General features: G+C 41.9%; 1 protein-coding gene across 5 annotated transcripts in view; it reads left to right on the top strand.

The window, feature by feature from the left end:
- rapgef2b (Rap guanine nucleotide exchange factor 2b) overlaps positions 1 to 26,660 on the top strand; it is a 301,306-nt gene that overhangs the window by 126,015 nt on the left and 148,631 nt on the right. For all 5 annotated transcript variants that reach the window (XM_055645980.1, XM_055645960.1, XM_055645969.1 and 2 more), the window contains 2 exons: positions 8,981 to 9,056; positions 12,282 to 12,449. In XM_055645980.1, the coding sequence (XP_055501955.1) occupies positions 8,981 to 9,056; positions 12,282 to 12,449 (244 nt within the window). The remainder of the gene's footprint in view (positions 1 to 8,980; positions 9,057 to 12,281; positions 12,450 to 26,660) is intronic.

Genomic DNA, 26,660 nt, shown 5'->3' on the forward strand with positions numbered 1-26,660 from the left:
CCTGTACCCTCTCCCAAAAGGTAGAAAAGAAGGGAATGGGCGGGGTGATACACCCAGCCGTCCTGTTGCAATGCACCATGAAGATAGACTGGATGGAAGAAAGTGATGATGGGCATTGTTCTATTCTCTGCAGATTCATGCAGTCAAAGGCAGACCTTTGATGTACATTGTATAGTGCATCTATATAAAGGTTATTGTAGAGAACTGAATCCTCTCAGGTGCCTAAGAATGTAAATAGGCTGGTATGCTTTCTTGATCACCACATCAATGTGAAAGGACCAGGCTAAGAATACCAAGGAACTTGAAACTTGATAACAGCAGCTCTGTTGATGATGACAGAATTCCCTTGCTCCCTTAACAACCATCTTTCTTCTTGATGACATTTAGGGGTAGTTATTGTCTTGACACCATGCCATCAGTTACTGTGTCTCTTTCCTGTAGTTGTGATCTGGAAGAGGGTTGCTGGAATAATCAGAGCAGTTGTAGTGCAACATCCTCATAGATCCCCCACCCCCTACCACAGGACTCGGAGAAAGATGTTATATGTTTGATATCTATGTTGCGAGTGTCGGATGTGTGGAACTGATGTGAAGCATTCAAATACCATTACATCACATGATCACAATGTGAAGTAAGCTTTATTTTGATGATTAGGAAAAATTAGTTCATATTTGAAGGCTGACAAGTTTTATTATCTCCCTTGGGGGGGGGGGGGGGGGGGGGACAGTAGTGGGGATATAATAAAGATGCACATTTTTGCTTATTGACTGCCAAAAATGACATGCACAGGTAGAAAATTGCATTTCATAATTCAAGCTCTCCTATCACCTCTTTCCAATTTCCAGGAATAGCAATTAAATAGATTCATTTGAAAATTAGATATATGGGAATTTGGTAAATCTAAGGCTAAACGTGACTGATCACTGCAGAACATCTAAAATCAAATTATTGCAGCGCGGAAGAACCATTCAACCACTACCACTACTCTATGTGAAGAAAATTTGTCAAATCCATTATTCTGTTTTGCCTGCGGACTGTTCCCACAGTCCAATCCTCCTTGGAAGGCCCTGACTTACATTTTACCCATTACTTTTATAGACTGAGTTTCATCTTCTAACTGCCATCTGGGTAAAACAAAAACATGTCTGCTATATAATAATAATATATTTTATTGTCATTGCACATCAGTGCAATGAGATTTAGTATCATCCACCTTTATATCTATATATATATATATATATATATGTCATTCTTGAACTAAACATAGAAAATGGTGGAAACACTCAGCAGGTCAGGCAATATCTGGAAAGAGAAACAGTTAACATTTCAGGCCCTGGGCTCTTAATCAGAATTGCGAAAGGGCGAATGTGGTAGTTGCCGTTTGCTGAAATGATGAAGGGGTGGGGAGGGACGGTGGGGTGGATAGAATAGAGGCAAAAGCTCTGATGAGGTGATTGGTATTAGTTTATTATAGTCACGTGTACAGAAGCACAGTAAATTACTTTATTTGGGTTTTATCCAGTGAAATCATAATATACATGCGTTTGATTTGATTGTGCTCAAATACAATAGGGAGTACAAAGAGAAAAATAAAAGAGTGCAGCATTATTTGTATTGATATTGGTTTGGTCATTGCCACTTGTACTGAAATACAGTGAAAATCTTTTGTGTGCTGTTCAATTATATCAGATAATACTATGCATGAATACAATCAAGCCTTACACAGGTACAGCAGGTAGAACAAAGAGAAAATAAATACCACAGAGCACAACATAGCTTTCAGCATTGTAGTTTACAATTCTGGAGATAAAGTCCAATGTCTGTAATGAGGTATGTTAGAACATTGTGACAACGCCTTAATTATGGAAGAACCATTCAGAAATGTGATAAGGGAGTGGAAAAAAACTGTGCCAAAGTCTGGTAGTACATGCGTTCAAGCGTTTCTATCTTCTGCCCGACTGAATCAGGGAGAAGAGGGAATGACCGCTGACTCCTTGATTATATTGGCCACTTTCTTGAGGCAGATTAAAGTGTAGATAATCAATGGTGGGGAGTTTGATCTGTGTGATGATCTGGGCTACATCCATAACTCTGCAATTTCTTCAGTTTTGTGCAGAGCTGTTCCCAAACCAAGTTGATGCAACCTGGGAGTATGTCTTCTACATTGCATCTTTAGAAGTTGGTAAGGTTCATTGGAAACATGCAAAATGTCCTTAGTCTCCTGAGCAAGTAGAGATGTTGGTGTTCGTTTTGACCACAACTTCCATTGATTGGTCCAATTTGTTGGTAATATTTACTATTAGCAACGAAGCTCTTTGATGCGATTTGAGCATGTATTCTAACATGCTTCCTAAAGTCACCAGGAAGCATGGTATTGCATGTTATTACTTTCACCTTGCTGACATTGAGGGAGAGGTTGAAGTCATGATACCATGGTACTAAGCTTTCTCTTTCCAGTGCTCAGTCTCGTCATTATTTGACATCCAGCCCGCTGCTGTGGTATCATCTGCAAACTTGTAGATGGAGTTGGAGCAGAACTTGTCTTCACATACGTGAGTGAAATGGGAGTATAGTAGGGAGCTGAGTATACATTCTCGTGGAGCACCGGTGTTGAGGATTATGAAAGCCAGATATTGTTGCCCATCCTTACTGATTGTGGTCTATGGGTCAGAAAGTTGAAGATCCAGTGGCTGAGGGGCTGAGATGTTTCATAGAGTCATAGTGATACAGTGTAGAAACAGGCCCTTCGGCTCAACTTGTCCACACCGGCCAACATATGCCAGCCACACTAGTCCCACCTGCCTGTGCTTGGCCCATATCCCTCCAAACCTGTCCTATCCATGTACCCGTCCAACATGTTGACAGAATTGTCACCCGACGTATCACCGAGTGCATCGCGTCGTCGCTTCCGGGGATCCCCACGAGGAGGCTTCTGTCATGATTGAACGAATGAGCGAACAAACCTGTACTCCTAGATCCCTCTGCTCCACAACACTCCTAAGAGGCCTATCATTCACTGTGTAGGTCCTGCCCAAAGATCTTATAGCAGAGCAAGATAGGCTACTCCTGCTAAATGCAATGGGCTGACGTGTAGTACGCTATGGAGGGGATCCTGGGCATTTTTCCACGCCCATTTTAGCAACCTGAGCCTACCTGATCCGACCCGACTCGCAGTGTAATCAATGTTGCGGGGCAACAGTTTGTGTGGGTTAGATTCATAAATCTGTCAGTTCATACTTCTTGTCAAGAATAAAATTTGACTCTGGTAATTGTCTTTTTTAATGTTTTTTAAATCATTTCTTTTTAAATGGCTCACAAACAGTGTTTGAGTTGATTTTGTAGTAACCGGAACCGACCCGACTCGCAGGGTAATTGACATTGCGGGGGAACTTTTTGTGTGTGATATAGGGTTAGATTCATAATTCTGTTAGTTCATAATTCTGTTAATTCTTGTTAAAGAATAAAATGTTTATAAACACACATACATGAAAATTATATAAATGTATATAATCATATAACACACACAATTATATTCTGATCCAATAATGAACTTTATTTCAGACTAGACACGGGACATTAAATAAGAAACATTGTAAATAAGAAACATTGTAAACCTCCCCGCAACTTCACACACACTAGGCCTTATCCCCTCTCCCGCTGCCCCGGGCCCCACACTCCCTCTCCCCGCTGCCCCGGGCCCCGACCCCGCACTCCCTCTCCCGCTGCCCCGGACTCCGCACTCCCTCTCCCGCTGCCCCGGGCCCCGCACTCTCTCTCCCGCTGCCCCGGGCCCCACACTCCCTCTCCCGCTGCCCCGGGCCCCGCACGCCCCCCCGCTGCCCCGGGCCCCACACTCCCTCTCCCGCTGCCCCGGGCCCCACACTCCCTCTCCCGCTGCCCCGGGCCTCGCACTCCCTCTCCCCGCTGCGGATCCAATCTTTGGCCGGAAGCGAGATGGCTGAGCAAGATGGCGGAACAAGATGGCGGAGGCAGGTTGCTAAAATGAGTCATAAAATCACCCATGAATCCGCCCATGAGCGTACTACGCGTTTGCGTGAGAGTAACCCATCTTGCTCTGCTATAGGATCGTTGGTCCTGCCCTTGTTAGACGTCCCAAAATGCAACACCTCACATTTCTCTGTAAAGTTTGGATGTTAAATATGTTACCATCAATAAATAGGAGTCTAATTTAGATGTCTTTATTATCTAGATATTTCAGAGACAAGAGTAGGGCCAGGGAGCTGGCATCTGCTATAGACCTGTTGTGAAGGTAAGCAAAGTGCAGTGGATCAAGGCTGTTAATGTGCACCGTTAGCAGTCGCTTGAAGCACTTCATGATGGTGGCTGTCAGAGCCTTTGAAAGGTAGTCATTGAGGTATGCTACCTTGCTTTTCTTTGGAACCAGGATGATAGGAGTCTTAAAGCAGTTGGACACCTTAGAATGGAGTGGTTAGAAGTTAATGATGTCTGTGAATACCTCTGCCAGCGGGTTGCGTAGTTCCCAAGGACGTGGCCGAGGACTCCGTGCAGGTCAGTTTCTTTTTGTGGATTCACTCTGAGGAAGGGTGATCTTATACCTGGTACAGGGGCACAGGGCAGTGGACACCCTTCCCCTGACCTATTCAAAACGAGCATAGAATTTAATTATCCTATCTGGACATGACAATAAACTCTCTTGACTTGACTAGAACGCATAGAATCATTGGGAGGGACACGTTTGATTGATTGATTGAAAGATACAATGTGGGAACGGGCGCTTCAAACCACCGCGTCCAGGCCAAATTCATGCTCAGTCAGTTCAGTACAGGAAATGTACAGCAGAAGAACGGCCCTCTGGCATACAATGAAATCATTACAGATTATTTGTGTCTTCATAACTTTCTAATCCAACCAACTTTATATCATCAGTAATTTTTTCCCAGCACAGTTTCCCCTTCATCCCAGTCATCAGTATAGATTATAAATTGTTTAAAGGCCAGAATTGATTCTTGTGGCACCCAACTCGCATTGGTAATCTGCAAATTACTTTTTTTTCCTGTTGGTCAGCTTCTCCCTAATCTTGTATTTGATCTTGTGTGCTCTTAAATCTACATGTCAGTTTGATTTGGTGCAGCGCATACTTTGACACTGAGGAATTCTGGTTTTGTACCTCCACCCAAATTTGGATCTATTGCACTGCCCTAAAACCAATGCCTGATCAAACATCATCACCCAGAGCATGTGCGCTGAAAGCAGTTGTGGAATCCAAAGGCAATTTCTTAGTCTTACCCTGGGTTCCTCACATCTCCACCCCTGCAGAATCTTAACCAAAATAAGCAGCATTCTAGGTGTGCAAGCTTTGCCATATTTATAATCGAATATGTGGTCATTGTGATCGATCAGTTATGGTAATTAAGCAAATTGGGATGTGCAAGAGACCAGAATTGATGCAACAGAGATCAGAAAGTAATTGAGCAATACAGTATCGTAACAGGTCATTTTAGTCACTCTCATCTTCAAAAATCCCAATCCCACATCAACATCAGCAAAACCTCTACACCATTTCTCATGTCACAGACCTACACTGATTGCAATCAAAAGTGGCTAATTAATCTGCCAACTAGCATGTCTTTGGAATGTGGGAGGAATCTGGTGCATTCCAGTGAAACACACCCATTAACAGAGACAATGTGCAAACAAGCTATGGATCAAATCTAGGTCACTAAAGGGCCTGTTCCACTTGGGCGACCTAATCTGCGAGTTTAGAAGAGTTTTCCCTTGATTCAAACTCGCAGCATGGTCGACACTAGGTCCTAGGACTAGGAGGCCCTATGAGGTCGCTGGAACTCTCCTTTATGCTCATAAAGGCTACTTGACAACAAAGGCTACTTGTTACTTGTTACTTGTTCCCGAATACTCGTAGGTCGTGGAAAATCTTTCAGCATATTGAAAATTTTCTGCAAGTAAAATTTGGTCAGCATTGCTCTCTTTTAACTCGTGGTGCAGTGGAGTGGGGTCACTATTTGGTTACAGGCAGTTGAGGGCAGCCGTAGGCAATCTCCTTCGCTGACCGTGCAGTTTGATTGGCTCATTGGAGTTTTCAGGACCCAGGAAGACCTACCGGTTGGTAAAATGCCCGCTAAAATTTATTAAACGTCTTAAAAGTCTCCCCCCCCCCCCCCCCCCCCCCCTCCCCCCCCTTGCCTCCTTGCCTCCCCTTGCCTCCTCTCTTCCTCTCTCTCTCTCTCTCTCTCTCTCTCTCTCTCTCTCTCTCTCTCTCTCTCTCTCTCTCTCTCTCTCTCTCTCTCTCTCTCTCTCTCTCTCTCTCTTCTCTCTCTCTCTCTGTCTCTCTCTCTCTCTCTCTCTCTCTCTCTCTCTCTCTCTCTCTCTCTCTCTCCCTCTCTCTCTCTCTCTCTCCCTCTCTCTCTCTCTCTCTCTCTCTCCCTTCCTCTCTCTATCTCCCTCTCTCTCCCTCTCTCCCCCTCTCCCCCCCCCCCCCCCCTTCTCCCCCCCCCCCCCTCTCCCTCATTCTCTCCCCCTCTCCCCTTCTCTTCTCCCCCCCTCCCCCCCAAAGGACTCTCACTAAAGGACTTTCCTCTTCATCGAGCAGACAGCGCTCTTCTGCTTTCCCTGGCCCTCGTCGTTACAATGTGTTTGTGTGTGTGTGTGCAGTCGGTCGATGCAGCTCGCGGTTTCAATGCATACAGGTCGATGCAGCTCGCGGTTTCAATGCATACAGGTCGATCCAGCTCGCGGTTTCAATGCGGATGGTCGATCCAGCTCGAGGCTTTCCAGGCGAGTGCCCTCGAGCTGGAAGGTCGAAGACACTCTTTTTAATTTGCCAATTAGATCGCCCAAGTGGGACAGCCCCTTAACTTTTGCAGCACTGTGCAGCTCTGATAAGTTGTAGGACTGGAGGAGGTTACACAAATGAGGATGGGCAAATACATTGCGGGATTTAGCTGAATGAGAGTTTTGAATTTCATCAGTAAATCATTGTAGGGAAATGTTTTCCATTACATCATGCAAAGTATTAGTATTTTGGTATTTAACCTAGTAATTAAAAGTCTGATTAACTAGCAATGTTTTTTTGTAAGTCATGTAAGTCTGTGGAGAGAGAAACAAAGTCAGGTTAATGATCTAACACAAGAATATTTTAAATTGCAGAGTAGGGACAGGGTGGAGATAACGGACCTCAATCAGTGAGGATAGGTGACAACAAGATAGATACAAAGTACTGAAGTAGGCGGGTCAGGCAGCATCTCTGGAGAAAAAGGATGGGTGATGTTTCAGCTGGGGACCCTTCGTCAGACTGTCTCCCTACGTTTCTCCCTTGCTACTGTTTCTCTTCATTCAATTGAATGGAGCAATGGTTCAGATAGCTAGGAATTTAGCAAGTTTGTGCTCTACTGAGATGTCATATAGATTCCCATGTTGCAGCACAGTTGGGATCCTGGCCAGCAACTTTGGGACTTATTGTTCATAAGAGAGTCTCAAACTTCCTGAATTTAAATGCTATTGGCTTGCACTGGAATTGTCAACTTTTCCCTGTAAGTTCTAGCTCTTTGCATGAAATTACTAAGTTAAAATATTTTACTGCTAGAAATCTAACACAAAAATCAGAAACAATTGGAAATACTGATGATCTGAAATTGTTAACCCCAGTTGGTACACAAAAAAGCTGGAGAATCTCAGCGGGTGCAGCAGCATCTATGGAGCGAAGGAAATAGGCAACGTTTCGGGCCGAAACCCTTCTTCAGACTGATAGGGGGTGGCGGGGAGAAGGAAGGAAAGAGGAGGAGCCTGAGGGCTGGGGGATAGGAGGAGACAGTCCGAGGGCTAAGGAAGGGGAGGAGACAGCAAGGGCTAACAAAATTGGGAGAATTCAATGTTCAAGCCCGCAAGGCTGCAGACTCCCCAAACGGAATATAAGGTGCTGTTCCTCCAATTTCCGGTGTTGCTCGCTCTGGCCATGGAGGAGACCCAGGACAGAGAGGTTGGATTCGGAGTGGGAGGGGGAGTTGAAGTGCTGAGCCACCGGGAGGTCAGGTAGGTTCTTGCGGACCGAGCGGAGGTGTTCAGCGAAACGATCGCCCAACCTCCGCTTGGTCTCACCGATGTTGATCAGCCCAGCCGGACCATTGTTCACCCCAGTGTTGTGTCTGGAGTACCTAGTGAGATGATGAGGCTCAGAACACATAAGTGTAAATGTTGAAGTAACAATTGACTGTAAGCTCAGGGTCTCCCATTGAATGATTGAAGGCGTTCCAGCCAGTAATTTGCTTTTTCAACAGAGAGGAGACTGCATCATGAGCAGCAGGTGTAAGATATGAAACTGGAAGAGGTAGAGTGGTGGTTACATTTAAATGGAATGTTTGGGGTTGTTGATGATGAGAAGGGAAGAGATGCTGCTGCTGCAATTGCATGGGGGAAGTTCCCACAGAAAGGAAAGTGTATTTTTGGAGAAGTGAACTGCTATGTCATGGAGGAAATAGACTCTGCAGACCCTTGAGGTGGAGCAGAAAATGAAAGTGTTTGGTAGATGAAAGAAAGACCATGAGCTGGTACAGCATATCTGTGAGGAAGTGGCCAATATTTTTTATTTGTTAAGTTGTATTGGTAAGAAGTATACATGATCCTCCTTTTAAGAAAAGTAAGTTTCTTTCATTCCTGGTGTCATCACATAGCCGAAGTCTGAAGTGGCAGAGCGTGAGCCATTGAACATGAAGTTCACTGGGTCTAGAACCACATCATGGTTATCTGGTTGTCTTCTTATCTCTAAATTTTAAAACATGTTTCATCTCCAACAAGTTCCCAGTTCCAATGAAAAGTCACTTAACTTTGTGTCTGCACACTTATTGATTGAGATTCTCCACTATTTTCTATTTCAGATCTCCAGCTTTTGTAGTAATTTGTAAATATAACCAAATGATGTTTTCTTATATAATATTGTTTTAAACATTTGCTGCTTAAATCTTAATCATCTTTTTTTTCTTTACAGTTTTGGCAAACGATCTGCAGGGAGTTTGAGGCGTGGATGTGAATGTATAGTACTTGAGCCTTCAGAAATGATTGTGGTAAGCTCCATCTTTTAATAATAGTTTTGGTCCAACAAAGAACATGTGGTGAAGTGAGTATGGTATACCAAAATCCACTTTGCATTATCGTGCAGACTGCTGATTCATTATAGCAGTCTTGGTACTCCACTCCAAACCTTCACAAATACATACCCCCCTGTATTTTAACTAGATATCACATAACATTGCAGTGCTGGGTAGCTAGAGTGAAGTCTTGCCCTTCCCATTGTTCTGGGAATCTTTCAGGAATCCCTGCCTTCCACGTGCTCTTACAGGAGTGAATTGTGTATGGCTCGGTGTGCGCAAGGCTTTTTTTAAAGGATGATGAGATATGAGGCTTGGGAATCTTTTCATTTAATGATGAGATATGAGGCTTGGGAATGTACCATTCTAGCATGATGAGTGTGGGCCATTGTTGAGAACTAGCACCAGCTGCCTCATGTATTGACAGACTGCCCTACTTGTCCTACTTTAACTTTTACCTCCTGTTTCCACCTTTACCCCCTGTTGGAAGTTATGGAAGTGTTGTCACTTCTACCTCTCAAGGGTATTCACTGTCATTATCATGACTGTGGTCTATATCCTGCCCCAGGCACACATTCGGCTAGCATTGGAGGAGCTGCCATGGTTAACAAGCACCAGATTACTTCTTCCAACGGCTTTCTCATCATAGCCAGGGACTTCAACGAGGGTAATTTGAAGAAGTCGCTTCCTTACTACCATCAGCACGTATGCTGCAGCACCAAAGAAACTAATACTTTTGACCATTGCGGCTCCCATCAAACATGTCTATCACTTTATCCCTTGCTTTCACCTGGCTTTGCTCTTTTTTTCCTGCATCCAGGCAGTGACTGAAGATTGCAGCTAACGTGATGGGCTTGCCCAAAATTGGTCATGGGAGGCAGGGGAACGACTACGAGACTGCTAGTTGTGGGTAGACTTGGTGATGTTCAGGGACTCAGCAATGGACCTGAATGAATACTCCTTGGTTGTTATTGACTTCTGGAGAAAATGGTGGGCAGATATATGTGTAATCTTCTGAGGGCCAGATCTCGGACGTTCGAGTCTGGCAATTGAGATCATGTAGGAAGCCCAGGTACCACCTCTAGGGTTATTAGAAAAGCTAAAAGACACTTTTGATCTAAACTGGAGAATGAGTTGGACCTTTGGCAGCTGTTGCATGCCATCACTTCCAACAAGACAAAACCAAGTTGTAGCTCAAATGAGGGCAATGTATCACTCCAAGATCAGTTCAATATTTGTTATGCTCTCTTCGAAAGGGAGAACAACAAAGTACTTACTCGGGCTATAGGCCCTGGCAACACTGTTGACACAAAGAAATGGCAGATATTTAAATCATTTTTTTACACCAGTCTTCAGTGTGGGGGACATTGCAAATCCCTCTAAGTTAATAGACAGGCTAATTTCAAATATTTGAAAAGGAGAAGCTTGGGAAAACCCCAATCAGAAGGGAGTATTCGAGAAACTCACAGGCAGTCAAATCGCTGGGATTATAAAGGAAGTGACTGCAAAGGTATCTGGATCGAATGCTTGAAATTTCAGGGGGTTACCAGAACATTGGGAAAACTGATACTGTAACTCTCTTGTTCATAAAAGGGCGGAAGAGGCCAGGAACTATAGACCCATTGGTTTCATATGGTTGTTAAAAAGATGTCCCAGTCAGTAATCAAAATGGAAATACCTAATCATTTAGGAAAGCTGAATATTATCAATATAGCCTGAAGAAAGATCCAGACCCGGAACGTCATATAGCCATTTTCTCCAGAGATGCTACCTGATTCACTGAGTTATTTCAACATTTTGTATCAATCTTTTGTGTATAATCAAACATGATCAACATGATTTTGACGTTTCACAAATTTGCTTAAATTCTTTGAGGATATAACTGGGAGAATTGATACACGGGGGCATTAGTTGTAGTGTATTTCAATTTTGCATCAGCCAATTGATAAGATACCACATAAGAGTCGGGCATAAATTAACAGGCCAAGGGATTGGAGAAGTGTGTTAACATGGATTGAAAACTGACCCTCACAGAGCAAACAAGTAGGAGTAAATGAGACATTTTCAGATTGGAGGGATGTAACCAGTAGAGTGAGTACTCCAGGGATTGGCTCCTAGCCTACAATTGTTGACTCTTTTCATAAATTATCTGCAGGAGGAAAAGGAATGCAAGGTCTGAAAATATTTGGAAGAGCATATTTGATTAGGATATTGTGATTTTGCAATAGGTATAGGTAGATTAAGTAATTTGGGCGAAATTGTGACAAATGGAGTTTAATGTAGAGAAATGTGACATCATGTAGAAACAAGAAAAAGCAGATTTTTTGTTCTCATTTGTTGATAAATCTTAAAGTTGAACATCAAGCTCTGTTAATATTGTCAGCCTGCAACATTACTTTCAAATTACTTTCAAATTTATATGAGCCTGCTCACAATGGCTTGTGAAAACCAGATTTGAATGTTGTTTCAGTGCATCATATAATCAAAAAATGTTAATTTATTTTTACAATCAATAATATTTGGTTAACTGTTATTCTTATAATTAATCTTCTTGCCTTAATAATTACTTAATTTCATAAACTAATGGCTAATAAACCATGCATAAAGATGTGAAAAGTCCCTTTTTTTAAAAATGCAATTGAATTTCTCTCATTCCACAAAGAAAGGCTATAAACGGTTCGATATGAGTTGGGATTGTTTCAGGTCGTATTGTATGTTTGAATCTGCAGAGGTAGTTCTTTAAATTGAAAAGACGTTTGTGATGCAAAGCAATGTCTGCACCTGGTCATTTAATCTTTGTTGTTATGAATACAGTGTTGACTGCAAAAACTCAATTTGTGTGCTGGAGAAGTGCTTGTATACATTGTCAAAATGAAATATAGTTCACTGTCAAAAGAATATTGTTTTTGCACTATGCTTTTGGCATTAAAAGGGCATTGTCTGGAAGAGAGGAGGAAATCAAAAATACAGTAAAAATTCAAAAAATGTATGGAATCTGATTACAAGTTTTACACCTAAATTCCTTTTGGGAAACTTTGATTAAACGGTACTGAGCTGCTCAGGATTCACCTAATCAAAATATTGCTGAAGTTGTTGTTGCCCCAGTAAATTCACCAGCAGTTCCATAAAACGGGTGTTGAATGCTCTTTGAAACGGCCTAATGCATTCCTTTCCTTTTATTAAAGTATGTTTTCTTTGAAGGTGGACTACATGGATGAAAATGAGGAATATTTTCAACGGCAAGCTTCTCACAGACAATCACGTAGGCGATTTAAAAAAATTAACCAGAAAGGGGAGCGGCAAACAATCATTGATACAGTGGATTCTTATCCTGTGGGAAAACCACCTTTACCAAGAGGATATCACACAGTAAGTGGTTTGATTAGTTTTATTCAATAGTTCTTTTTTATTGCCCATTGGTACCGCATGTAGATAGTTCTGCTATAACACAATGTTACATTCTGAAGAAAACACATGCCACAAAAAATTGCCTTTTAAGGATAATTGTGTCGATGGACAACAGGGTGTTAGGGGCTAGAGAGAGATTCAGACTCGCAATTACGATATTTTACTTTCCTCGCAGTCAAAAGAGTAAATAATAAAAGTATTTTTCATAACTCATAAGTTTATTGTTACTGCAAGGTGAAAATACCAAAGGCCACATGTTACATTTTTTAATAATCATTGCAGCAGTGTCAATGGAAGCTAATACTTGTAATTTTCAATGTCCCCTAGCAGCTATGTTTTTAAGAGACAATGGTGCCTGACTACTGGGGGTGGGCATGTGGAAAGCATTTTTCTCATGGCCTGTTTTTTTGCACCCAAGATAGCTTTTTCTCTTTGTCAATTTACAAAGTAATCAAAACCATGCTGGTAGTCAATTGAAATCAGGTGATAGCCAATCTAACATGTGAAATACAAACTGTTGCTTAATTTGTCAGTTGCTTTATATCCAATTTGAATTATACAAGCACATGTTATAGCAGAACTACCTCTATTGTTAAAATGTAGTCAAAAAAGTTAAGAAAGAAAAACAATTCCTGTTTAAGGTACCTTTAGCATAATTGCTTGGTACAGTGCTCTTTCAGGTTTAATGTCGGTCGAGATCGAACAGATTGATGAGAAAGAGTCAGACCATTGTCATATTTAGGACTTTAGTGTACTCTGAATTTGGGAAAGTCCTGGCAACCTTAGTGTTACTTGGTCGGAAGTTGTCTTGGTTGTGACATATCATTCTCAAATATTTTTCAAGTGTTGAATTACATAGGAGGGATGAGTAAGTTGTTGCTGACACCTGTGGAAATATATAAAGCAGAACCCACTGCATTTTAACAAGGTGCGGAGAAAATGAGTGTTGGTGCAGAGTAAAATGTTCTAAGCTTTGCCGAATAAACTTGAGTATCTCCCCATGTTATTTGAGTAACAAAATAGAGTCATTATGCTTCAGAGCTTTCAATGTGGCATTGGTAGACCTTGGATGTCTCTCAATGATATTTCCTGTTTTTAAATCTTCTGACAAGCATGTATGCGGATAGACAATCAATTTTGGCAATAGCATTATCATGGTATCAATGCAGCAGTTGCATTCCTGAGCTTTGTACTCCACAATTTGAGATTTGTAATAGAAAAAAATAGGTTGATTAACTTGGCCACTCAAGAGTTAACCATTTTTTAGCTTTGAAAAAACTCCTTTGTTGCTTTAGCTGTATGTTTTGGATCATTGTCTTGCTTGCCAATGAGTTTTGAGACATTTGTTTGAACTTGAACCACTATCAGCAGTTGTATCATCAATGAAGATAAGTGAGCCAGTACCTTCAGCAGTCATACATGTCCAGGCCATAACACCCCACCACGGTGTTTCGCAGATGTTGTGGTGGTATGCTTTGGATCTTGGGCAGTTCCTTCTCTCCTCCATACTTTATTCTTGCCATCACTCTGATATAAGTTAATCTTCGTCTCATCTGTCCACAAGATCTTTTTCCAGAACTGTGGTTGCTCTTTTAATGACTTATTGGCAAACTGTAACCTGGCCATCCTATTTTTGCGGCTAACCAGGGTTTTGCATCTTGCAGTGTAGCCTCTGTATTTCTGTTCATGAAGTCTTCTGCGGACAGTGGATATTGACAAATCCACACCTGACTCCTGAAGACTGTTTCTGATCTGTCGGACAGGTGTTTGGGGATTTTTCTTTATTATAGAGAGAATTCTTCTGTCATCCGCTGTGGACGTCTTCCTTGGCCTGCCAGTCCCTTTGCGAATAGTAAGCTTACCAGTGCTCTCTTTCTTCTTAATTATGTTCCAAACAGTTGATTTTGGTAAGCCTAATGTGTGGCTGATGTCTCTAACAGTTTTATTCTTGTTTCTTAGTCTCATAATGGCTTCTTTGACTTTCATTGGCACAACTTTTGTCCTCATGTTGATAAACAGCAATAAATGTTTCCAAAGGTGATGGAAAGACTGGATGAAAGACTAGGTGCTGAGAGCTCGCTTATACCAGCATTAAGGAGGCAATTAAACACAACTGAGCAATTACAAACACCTATGAAGCTATGTATCCCAAACATTATGGTGCCCTGAAATGGGGGGGGGACTATGTATAAACACTGCTGTAATTTCTACATGGTGAACCCAAAATGGAACAAATACCCTTTAATAAAATTTGACATTGTCACTTTAACCACATGCGATTTTTTTTCTGTTACAAATCTCAAATTGTTGAGTACAGATGCAAGTAAATAAACGATGGGTCTTTGTCCCAAACATAATGGAGGGCACTGTATGTTCTTGGGAGAAGGGAGAGCTTAAACATCCTATCATGAATGTTGATTGATTGATTGATTGATTGATCATTGTCACGTGTACTCAGTACAGTGAAATTCTTTGTTTTGCATACAATACAAGTTTGCAGGAGTCGGTACGAAAAGCGCCGACATTACAAAAATATACAATGTAGACCCGAATGTGTTGGTGTTTGTACATGATTACTTTGTTGCTTCTCTGATGGTTTTGTGAACATCTCAAAACTAAGTTTTCCTTCAGACTTGCCAGTTAGTAAGATATATTCAGAAAATTGGGTAAAGCCATATGGTGCAATTTCAATATTTATATTTGAAAGATTTCATAATTTTAATTAACTATTTAAAATAACATTTCATAATTTTAATTGACTATTTCAAATACATTCTCTCTACTAGAGTTTTAACTTGGAAAGAAAAGTTAGATGGCAACCTCTCATCTGTAAATTTAACAGTAAGAACGGGCTATGCAGATTAGTTAACAGAGTGCTGAATTGAGAGAAAGTTTATAAAAAAAATGACTCATTTACATACTACAAAGTTCGATGCAATACGATAGAATTTTATTTATGCAGGAGGGAAATTGGGTCTGCCAACAGACATGAAATACAACAAGATACATGAAACATGAAATTAAAGCGACGAGGGGAAAGTCCAGGATTGGGGTATTCAAAGCTTGTGGAGGGGGTGGGGGGGGAGTCATTCTACTTCCCCAAGACAGGAGGGTGAGTAGTTGTACAGTTAATAGCCACAGGGGAAAAGGATCTCCGGTGGCGTTCTGTGCTGCATCTTGAGGCAACCAGTCTGGTGCTGAAGATGTTCCTCAGGTAGACCAGTGTGTCATGGAGGGGGTGAGCTGTATTGTCCAAGATGGTCCGCAGTTTGAGGAGCAACATCCCCATCAAGACCACCTTCAGTTAATCCAACTCTACCCCCAGGACGGAGCCAGCCTTCCTGATGAGCTTGTTAATTCTGTTGGCATCCACGGCTTTTGCCTTGCTACCCCAGCAGACGACAGCGAAGAAGGTGGCACTCGCCACCATCGATTGATAGAACATCTGCAGCATCTTACTGCATCCTCAGAAAGTACAGATGGCTCGGTCCTTTCTTGTACAGTGCCTCAGCATTCCTGGACCAGTCCAGTTTTACTGTCCAAGTAAATGCCAAGGTACTTGTACTCATTGATAAACTGCACATCCTCACCCTTGATAGAGACAGTCCACCACTAACTCCTTAGTCTTGTCGGTGATGAGCTGCAGGTGATTCAGCCCACACCACTCAACAAAGTCGTTGACTACGCATAGATATTCAGCTTCTTTCCTCTCACTGATGAATCCCACAAATGCAGGGTCATCCGAAAACATTTGCAGGTGGCAGGAGTCCGAGTTTTATCTGATGTCCGAGATGTAGATGGTGAACAGGAAGGGAAGGAGGACCGTCCCCAGTGGGACCCCTGTGTTGCTCACTAGCATGTCTGAGACAGTGAGCAATGATTTTAAAATGTTTTTGATTCTAAAGATGTAACCTGTAAATCATCTTATTCACCTTGTTAAGAAATTGAATGGTTAATGAACCAGACAAACTTTCTGAACTCTTAAGTTGGGGTGACATGCTGTGAATTGATTGAGATTAATATATAGCAAAGTAGAAGTTTTATTAGTTTTGCTAATGTAATTTTAGCAGTTTGAGAAAATGCAGGGGTATTGTAGGCACTGAGTTATTGGTGACTGATGACTATAACTAGCACTCTATTTAATATTGTGATTTCTATAATATATGTTAATTTAGTAATTCGGTAATGGCTTAAAGGCATTTTAAAAGAAACATGTTTTATGTTTTGTAATTTCAAGGATCATTGAGGAAATAATTGCAATGGTATTTATATTTAAGTTATTTAGATGCCCAAAACTGGGATTCATAAATCAGAGAGGATTGCTGATGTGAAAATCTACTGTCTTGTTTTTACTTGCATAACAAATAATTTAGAAACTTGCAACATATGGATATCTATTGTAGTTAAATGGGATGGAAAATAACACCGAAACACATGCTTGTATGAATAATATTATTTGCATGATTTTAAATGGTTAGGTGTTGAAGTCTTCCATGTTTTACCTAAGCTGACTAGAATACTGAATGTTTGAATAATATATATTTTTTCTTTTCCACTTCATGAAATTTATTTTACTTGAGTGCTAGATATAGTTCAAACCGAATATATCTTATTTATTAGATAATCTTAACCAGCTCTGTTAACTAATTTGCAGTAGGTTATCAACTAATAGTTTTGCACTATCCATGCTCACCAGAAATGTGGTGTTCATTTTCAGGCACTTTTATAAAATATAGTCATGAAGTTGTACATTTATCAGGCTTGAGTCCATATTGTCCATTAAGTACCCATTTACATTAATCCAATTTAAAAATTAATTCCACATTCCCATTAAAGGGCCTGTCCCACTTTCACGATCTAATTCACAACCTTTTTTACTCGTGGACATTTTTCATCATGCTAGAAAAACGCCCCGACCTACTTGGTGCCACGAGTACCTACGACTAGCATCACGGCCTCCTACAACCTCCCACGACCTCTTGATGACCATGCTGCGAGTATGAGTCAAGGCCAAACTCGGTCGTGAATTAGGTCGTGAAAGTTTGACAGGCCCTTTACTCCCCCCAGAATCCACAACTCACCTATTCACAAAGGCCTATTTAACCTACCAGCCTGCATGTCTTTTGGATGAGGTAACCCATGCGGTCACAGGACGATTGGGCAAACAGACAACATTGGAGGTCAGGATTAAACCAGGATTGCTGGAACTCTGAGTCGCCAGCTCCATGATCCACTTTCAGAGGTTTATCTACATTGTAGAAATGAGAATCATTGACTGATTATAGGAGGCAGTCATTCAGCTTACCAAGTTCGGCTTTTTGTAGAACAGTCAAGTTGATCCTGTTCTCCAACCTGCGCCTTGACACTGAAGACCATTTTCCCATATAGTGAATAAGGTGCCTGGCATGCATTGGAATGACCAAGTTTAGAGTTCACAAATTCATGGAGGATTATTTTCTGTACTAAAGAGTTGAGGTAGAGACTGTGTAAGCCATTATTATAAAGGTGAATGCATGTGAGCCTGAATATGTGGTTGAAAGCTCAATTCAGTGTTAAATATTATATGAATGTAGGAAAAATCTGGTTCAATTTTGTGCATTTTTAGAGGAATGCATGGAGTCGGTAATTGGGGAACAAGGTTTGTGTTCGGGACAACTGACAATAGTTACAGTTTCCAACTAGAGTGCGGTCCTGCTACCATGTATATCATTGGAGATCTTCAAATTATCTTTAATCGGATGACTTCACTGAACTTCATCTTGCACTAAAGGTTATTCCCTTTATCCTGTATCTGTACACAATGGATAGCATTGTAATCATGTATAGTCTTTATGCTGACTGGATAGTTTTTCACTGGACCTCGGTGCACGTGACAATAGTAAACTAAACTAAAAACTAAACTTGTATTAACTGCAGGAAGTATCTACTCGTAGATCGAGATTATAGACAGGGTCAAGAGAAGTGATGATCAGGAGGATCTGGGTGGTGTCAGTATTTATGTGCTGTTGCGTCGGAGATGACAGCGGTTTCAGCAGTGACCACACCAACACTCCCAGTAAGGTGAACTCGCATATATATTTTATTTACAGTGATAAGAAAGTCCAGGACCGCCTAGGGGCACTTATCCCTTGCTGTCAGGGCACACATGTGGAGGCATTGGCAATCTTTAGCTTGTCCCAGCAATGCAGTCCTGGTCTTTGAAGGGGGAGACAGGCTTCTCCCTGTATTTCACCCTTGCCTCAAGTGGAGGCGCTGAGGATCTCTCGTTTATCATGGCGGCTCAACCTTGTGCTTGAAGAAGCAGTGCTGGTGCTCTCTGGGTATCCTGATGGCTCAGTATTTAACAGGGTATGTGGGCACAGTGCCTCGTTGTCTATGGGCAGGAAGAGGCACTGGCATCTTAGGCTTGTCCCGACCACTCATTCTTGTCCTCAGTAGAGGAGCTGGCTGTATAGGACTTGTCCCCAGCAGCACAGTCTTGACCACACGGTGGCGTTGGTGGTCTCAGATTTTTCCCAGCAGCTCAGTCTTCCTCAAACCATTGACAGTGGAACACAGCTAGCAGGAGGTGTCCCACTTTCTTTCCCTTCCTCTCTTTCTTCTTCTGGCTATACCTGTGTTTTATAGTGAGTGAGCTGACAAGGTTCAGGTGGCCAAACCAATATCAGCTGATTGAACCTGGCTTGTTACCAATGATGATGGAGATTGGCCTCTCCAGTGATAGGGATCAGAGCAGCGTCCGAGGGAGGGAGCTACTGTTGCAGATCAAATTGATACAATTTTCTTTTTATTATTGAAGGGACAATATATGTATAAGAAATTAGAGAGTGGGATGGGGCAGTTGTGAGGTCATGGCAGTTGGGGCCAATAATAAAGCCTTGCAGATAAAGATTGAGGAACCACAGGAGAAATCATTGCAGAGGCAAGTATTTGATTATAATACAATAAATAAGGAATTAAATTAGATGTCTGCAATCCCACTTGGGACTTTGGAGAAGGTTGCTGTATGGAACAGTGTCAAAGTCTCTAGGTTGAAAGTACAAGGTGTGATTGAAATACTATATGAATGGAATGTACAAATAAATTGTTTCATTTGTACATTATAATATCTTGATGCTGCAATCTCTGATGCACTGCAAAGAGTATTACGTTTTATTATTTGAATTAGTGTAACCATGATGAGGTTTATGTTCGGCTGTGATGACATTTTTTTATAATCCATTTTTGTTCAGACAAACATTCAAGCCAAGATTCTTGCTTCGTGTGTTGCTCCTCATTCCGATCATTTGAAGGGCATTTTGTTTTTTCTGTAAAATTAAAATTGCCGGCTGCACTGAGAAGGTCATTGAGGGTTTAAGAGAACAGATAAATTAACAGTGGTAATTTAGGCTCATCATTTAAGCTAATGTTTAAACAGGTATTTCTGTTCTAACGGAATTTGCTGAGCAAAGCATTTTAAGGCAAATTTATGTTTAGCATTTCTAGCAAAATGGTGATAATTATGTGATTTTTTAAAAAAAATTTAATTTTCATTTTATGAAATATGAGTAACATTAACAAGGTCAGTGTTTAATGACAACCTCCCAATTTCCTTTGTGGAGATAAACAATCTCCTTGAAGTGCTGCTACCTGTCAGATGAAGATACTCCACATTGGTTTTGGGACAATCCAGGATTTTGACTATGATAAGAAAACATTTCCAAGTGATGATGTATGTTGATGGAGGTGATAGAGTTGAGAGAGGGTGGGGTTATTGCACCGTGTCCAATGCATCAGCTGTCACGTTTGATTGTAAATGGCACTGGGTTTGGTATTGAAGAACACTTGATGATAACTGCGAAGCATTTTGTAGATGGTAAACACTGCAGCACTTGTGTTCCAGTGGTTGACAGAATCAATGATTAGGATGGCTACATTGTTCTGGATGTTAATAAAAAGGAATTGCAGATGCAGGTTTATACCAAAGATAGATGCACAATGGTCCTTGCCTTTCACCCCACCACCCACCACATCCCACGCATCATTCTCCGACATTTCTATCACCTCCAATCTGATGCCACCTCTAATCACATCTTCCCATCTCCACCCCTTTCGCAGAGACTGCTCATTCCACAACTCCGTAGTTCACTCATCCCTTCACACGCAAACCACCCCCTCCCCAGATACTTTCCCCAACAACCGCATGAGATGTATTACCTGTCCTTTTCCCTCTTCCCTCAACTCCATCCAGGGGCCCCAGCAGTCCTTCCAGGTGAGACAGAGGTTCACATGCACCTCATCTATTGCATGCAGTGTTCCTGATGTGGGTTCTTGTACATCAGTGAGACTAAGTGTAAACTTGGCAACCGTTTTACTAAATGCTTACACGTGGTCTGCCAAGACCTACTGGATCTCATAGTTGCTAACCACTTTAACTTCCCTTCCCATATTTTTTTTCCGTCCTGGGCCTCCTCCATTGCCAGAATGAGGTCACACACAAATTGGAGGAACAGCACCTCGTATTGCTTGGATAGCTTCACCAACCCAACAATATGAACATTGAATTCTCCAACTTTTACAAACACTTCCCTACTCCCTACCCTCGCTTTTCACCCCCCCCCCCCTTACTAAAAGTCTGTTAACCAGCTCCACAGTTCATAGCATTATATCCCCATTGAGTTCACACCTGTCTCTATCCAAAAACCAGCCTATCAGGTAATCTCCCTGCCTGAGGTCATCTGTTGCTGGCCCTTATTTGTCCTGTTTTTCTTTTCGCTTCCAGTTTTTTTTTCCTCCCATTCTCCCTCCCATCAGTCTGAAGTAGGGTTCCGTTCTGAAACGTCACCTATTCATTTTCTTCAGTGATGCTGCCTGACTCGCTGAGTTACACCAGCATCTTGTGTCTAACTTTTTTCTGGATGTTTATCCAGCTGAGCTGCTTGAATGTTGCTGGAGCTGAGTAAGGCAAGTGGAGAGTATTTCATCAGCCTCCTGGCCTGTGCCTTGGATAGGCTTTGGGAATTTGAAAAATACATTGTTTGCTGCAGGATACGTAGCTTCTAACCTTGTGTAGCCACTGTATTTTTATGGCTGGTAAAATTGCATGTCTGACTGCAGAAGATTGATGATAGGGTAGTTGTCTGTAGTAATGTCATTTGAATGTCAATGATCATACTTTGTGCCCAGATGGTTATTGCCTGGCACTTAAGTGGCATTTAGCCCATGGCTGAATGTTGTTTAGATGTTGCTTTTTATTTTGCCTGTGCACTAGAAATCGACCAGATGAGTTGTCATGCTGAACAATTCTTGCCTCTAACTTCAAATTATTCAACTTGCCTCTAACTTCGAAGTATTCAAGTAGGTTGTGCCTATTTTAAGAACATAAGAAATAGAAGTGGAATAAGCAGTTTGACCTCATGCCTACTCCAGAATTCAGTAAGTTCATGACTGATCTTTTACCTCAGCACTACTTTCCTGTAATCCATGATTCCCTTTATAAACAAAGATCTATTGATCTAAGCCTTACATATGTAGCAACATGAATCGTTGCATCGCTCTTAGGTGGAAAATTCCAAAGATTCACTGCATTCGGGATGAAGACATTTCTTATTTCAGTCCTGAATGTCTGACGTCACGTTTAGGACAATGACCCCTAGTTCTGGACATCTCATCGAGAAGCCTTATGCAAAAGTCCTAAAAAAAGACCAATTTCATATTTCTGAATTGTAGAAAGACATGCTTAAGCTCTTCTTAAAGGACAATCTGTTCATCACAGGAATCGATAGATGAGCAGGTCTCTCACTTATCTTTTTTTCTCTGTTTCCAGCCGGGCACCCTTGACAGCTTTTTAGGTTGCCAAATGACAGTTTAGTTGGTCATTTAAAACTGCTTGCATAACGCGTGCGATAATGTGCTCGGACGAAGTGCGTAATTACTTCGGAATTATGCTCAATGAAGCATTCACATATTATTTCTGTTTCAAATAAAGTAACAAACTAAACATATTCACCAATCAAGACATGATATATACCACAATGACATGCAGCAAAATTATAATACAGTATCTCAACTCTTTTTACATGTTGCAATGAATGCGATTTCTATTTCTTTCCACTTCCAAACAAAATGTGGTTGGATTATTTAGTGTATGATCAACCTCGGTGAGACCAAGCGCAGGCTTGGCGATCGTTTTGCATAACACCTCCACTCAGTTCGCAATAACCAACCTGATCTCCCGGTGGCTCAGCACTTCAACTCCCCCTCACAATCCGAATCCGACCTTTCTGTCCTGGGCTTCCTCCATGGTCAGAGTGAGGCCCAGAACCTTATATTTTGCATGGGTAGTTTACACCCCAGCGGTATGAACATTGGCTTCTCCAATTTCAGGTAGTCCTTGCTTTCTCCCTCCTTCCCCTCCCATTCCCAGCTCTCCCACAGCCTACAGTCTCGGCCTCTTCCTTTCCTCCCCACCCCACCCCCCACACCCCCCTGTTGTCAGCCTGAAGAAGGGTCTCGACCTGAAACGTCGCCTATTCCTGCGCTCCATAGATGCTGCCTCACCCGTGGATTTTCTCCAGCTTTTTTGTCTACCAATGGGATTCAACCACTGGCCACATCTTCCCATCTCCTCCCCTGTCGGCTTTCTGCAGAGACCGCTCCCTCCGTAACTCTCTAATCAATTCGCCCCTTCCCACCCCCTCTCCTGGCACTTTCTCTTGCAACCGCAGGAAACGCTACGCTTTACCTCCCCCCTTGACTCCATTCAACGACCCAAGCAGTCTTTCCAGATGCAGCAGAGGTTCACCTGCACCTCCTCCAACCTCATCTATTGCATCTGCTGCTCTAGGTGTCAGCTGCTCTACATCGGTGAGACCAAGCGTAGGCCCAACACCTCTGCTGGGTTCGCAATAACCAACCTGAGCTTACCGTAGTAGTCCCTGCTTTCTCTTCCCCTTCCCAGCTCTCCCTCAGCCCACTGTCTCCGCCTCTTCCTTTCTTCTCCTCGTCCCCCCCCCCCCCCCCCCCCCCCCTCACATCAGTGTGAAGAAGGGTCTCGACCCAAAACATCGCCTATTTCCTTCGCTCCCTAGATGCTGCCTCACACGCAGAGTTTCTCCAACATTTTTGTCTACCCATTCACACAGGTTCTGTTATCCCACTTTCCCCCACCCACTCCCTACACATTAGGGGAAATTTTACAGAGACAATTTAACCTACAAAGCCAATGTGTCTTTGGGATGTGGGAGGAAACCCACACGCTTGAAGGGAGAATGTGCAAATTCAACACAGACAGTGCCCGAGGACAGCATTGAACACAGATCTCTGGCTTGTGAGGCAGCAAGTCTACCAGCTGTGCCACTATATTTTGTTTCCCAACACAAAAAATTATACGTTGATAACTTTGGTTACGAAAAAGAAGAAACTATCCATTTTCAGTCTTAAATCTCTAAGTCACGCTATGTTCCCCTTTACAGCTACAGTATGTTTTAATTCAGTTCAAGACTATGGTGCAGTACATTGGCCATAAAGTTGTTGCTTAAAAGTGCCAGAGACCCGGGATTGGATCTTGAATATGGGAGTTTGCTCATTTTCCCTTTGATTGCATGATTTTTCTCTGGGTGATCTTGCTTCCTTCCACATTTCAGGGAGACCTTGGGATTACTGAACATCCCGCGGTCTAGGCATAAGCACTGGGGCGACCGCGTCTTTGCGGTTGCAACTACTAGACTGTGGAACAGCATCCCTCTTCCCATCAGAACTGCCCCCTCCATCGACTCTTAAGTCAAGACTTAAAACTCATCTTTACTCTCAAGCCTTTCTTGACGTCCTCTGAGGGAGGGCTATATGTATGTATTTATGTATGTACTTAATCTATGAACCACTGTTGTATAATGTTAGTACCTCCACAATGTAAAGCACTTTGGTCAATGAGAATTGTTTTTTAATTGTGCTATAGAAATGAAAGTGACTTGACTTGACTTGACACATTTCGAAGGTGTGCAGGAACCTATTTCAGACCCAACCCAAAACGTAATATTTTCCTTTTGTCCAGAGATTCTGTATGACCTGTTGAGGTACTCCAGCTTTTTGTGTCTATCTTCAGTTTAAACCAGCATCTACAGTTCCTTCCTACACACACAATACTATACGATAGCACTTTATTAATCCCAGGAGGGAAATTGTGTGTGTGTGTGGGTATATATATTATACACACACACACACACACACACACAGACATATATATATTTATATAATTATATATTCATATATAAATATACTCTTTTGTTTTCGCGTTTATAACATTGTTTAGAGTACTATGTTTACATATTCTGTTATGTTGCTGCAAGTAAGGATTTCATTGTTCTAACTGGGACGTGAGAGAATAAAACACTCTTGACTCTTGACTTACGTCGCTAATGTGTGGAATAGAACTAGTGTACGGGTGAACGGTGGTCGGTGTGGACTCGGTGGGCCGAAGGGCCTGTTTCCCCGTTGTATCTTTAAGTTAAACTAAAAACACTAAAACCAGCGGGTCTAAAGAAGGGTCTCTACCCGAAACATCACCCAATTTCTTCTATCCAGAGATGCTGGCTGCTCCATGGAGTTCCCCATCACAATAAAAGCATGGAATAGTCTTCACCCTACCATAGTTACCCAACCAGATGCAACTAAATTTAAGGTAGCTCTTTTTCCCCCAAGAACCCTTATTTGCTTCAGTCCAAGTCAATAGTCAAGAGAGTTTTATTGTCATGTGTCCCAGATAAGACAATGAAATGCTGCAGCACTACAGAATATGTAAACATAATACAGAACAGGAGATAAAAGCTCAGTGCGTTTATATACCATAGACCATATATATACACAATAAATAAACAGATAAAGTGCAATACGCTGTTATTGTTCAGAGTTTGGAGTTTGGTGATGAACCCTCCACTACCTCCAGTTTAAATTCCATTTAGAATATTTTTGGAGGACCAGGAAACCAAGAAGCAAGAGTTACTCCAGGGAGTTATTCTGCGTTGGTTTTCACCGGTCGTGGCGAGGTGGCGAGTGGACAGCAATGGCGGCCAGATCTCCCACAATGCAAAGGGAGGGAAAAAGTGCCCAGTGCCGACCAGTTGCCATGGCAGTGCGCATGTGCAGGGCGGCTGATGATGTGCTGGCTGTGGCAGTGCGCATGTACAAGGCGGCCGGCCATGCTGGCGGATGAGGAGCGGCAGAGAGATAGAGAGGGGGGCCCGCTCAGAGTTGCACGGCAGGTGTCCCGGGTGCTTGCCAAGCCGGGCAAAATGACACGACTTTTAGGTTGCCCAGTGGGACTTTAGGTGGGCCATTGGCACCCGACAACCATTAATTTCGAGCCCTGGTGAGCCATTGTTGCATTCCCATTATTATAAGGATGTATTTTACTCTAGGTTGGAAGATCAATATTCCAGGTATGGTCTCAATGGTGCTCTGTATTTCTCCTCTTTAGTTTGATAGACATGTTTTCTTGTAAAGATTAACAACATATTGCTTGCATTTTTTTTAATTGTTTGCTGTTTTTTCAGAGATTTGTGTACAAGCATTCGGGTCCCTCTGATTCCAAGACCTTTCATTCTCTCACCACTTAACTATTCTGTTTTACTATTTTGACAAATAAATGTATGACCTTATATTCTACATTAAACTACATCTGATGGCTATCCACCCACTCACTTGACCTATCTGAATATTGAAGTTTCTCTGCATACTTTTAATAACCCTTACTTCCATCAACAATAAACTTGGATATCTTACACTTGGTCACTCATTACAGATTCTCAATGTAGATTGTGAACAGCACTGGCACCCAACTAGCCACAGCCTCCCAATCTCAATATGACCTATTTTTTCTATATTCTTTCTGTCTGTTAACCAGACGAAAGAAAGCTAAATTTGTGGCAAAATAGCTAGAATGTGTATAAATTCTCGATCAGTTATAGATAGTTTTTGTAATTTATTCAATTTCAGCGACTGACAGATTAATACACAGAAAGCACACATTCTATCAATGATACTTATTATATGAAATGTTGGATATTATGATCTCCAAAATATGTTAATTTAGTAATGTGATAATGACTTAAATGCATTTCAAAAGAAACTTATATTTGATGTTTTGTAATTTCAAGGATCATTAAGGAAAATAATTGCAATGGCACCTGTTGTTTA

This window comes from Leucoraja erinacea, chromosome 1 (assembly GCF_028641065.1).
Source record: "Leucoraja erinacea ecotype New England chromosome 1, Leri_hhj_1, whole genome shotgun sequence".
Taxonomy (NCBI): Eukaryota; Metazoa; Chordata; class Chondrichthyes; order Rajiformes; family Rajidae; genus Leucoraja; species Leucoraja erinaceus.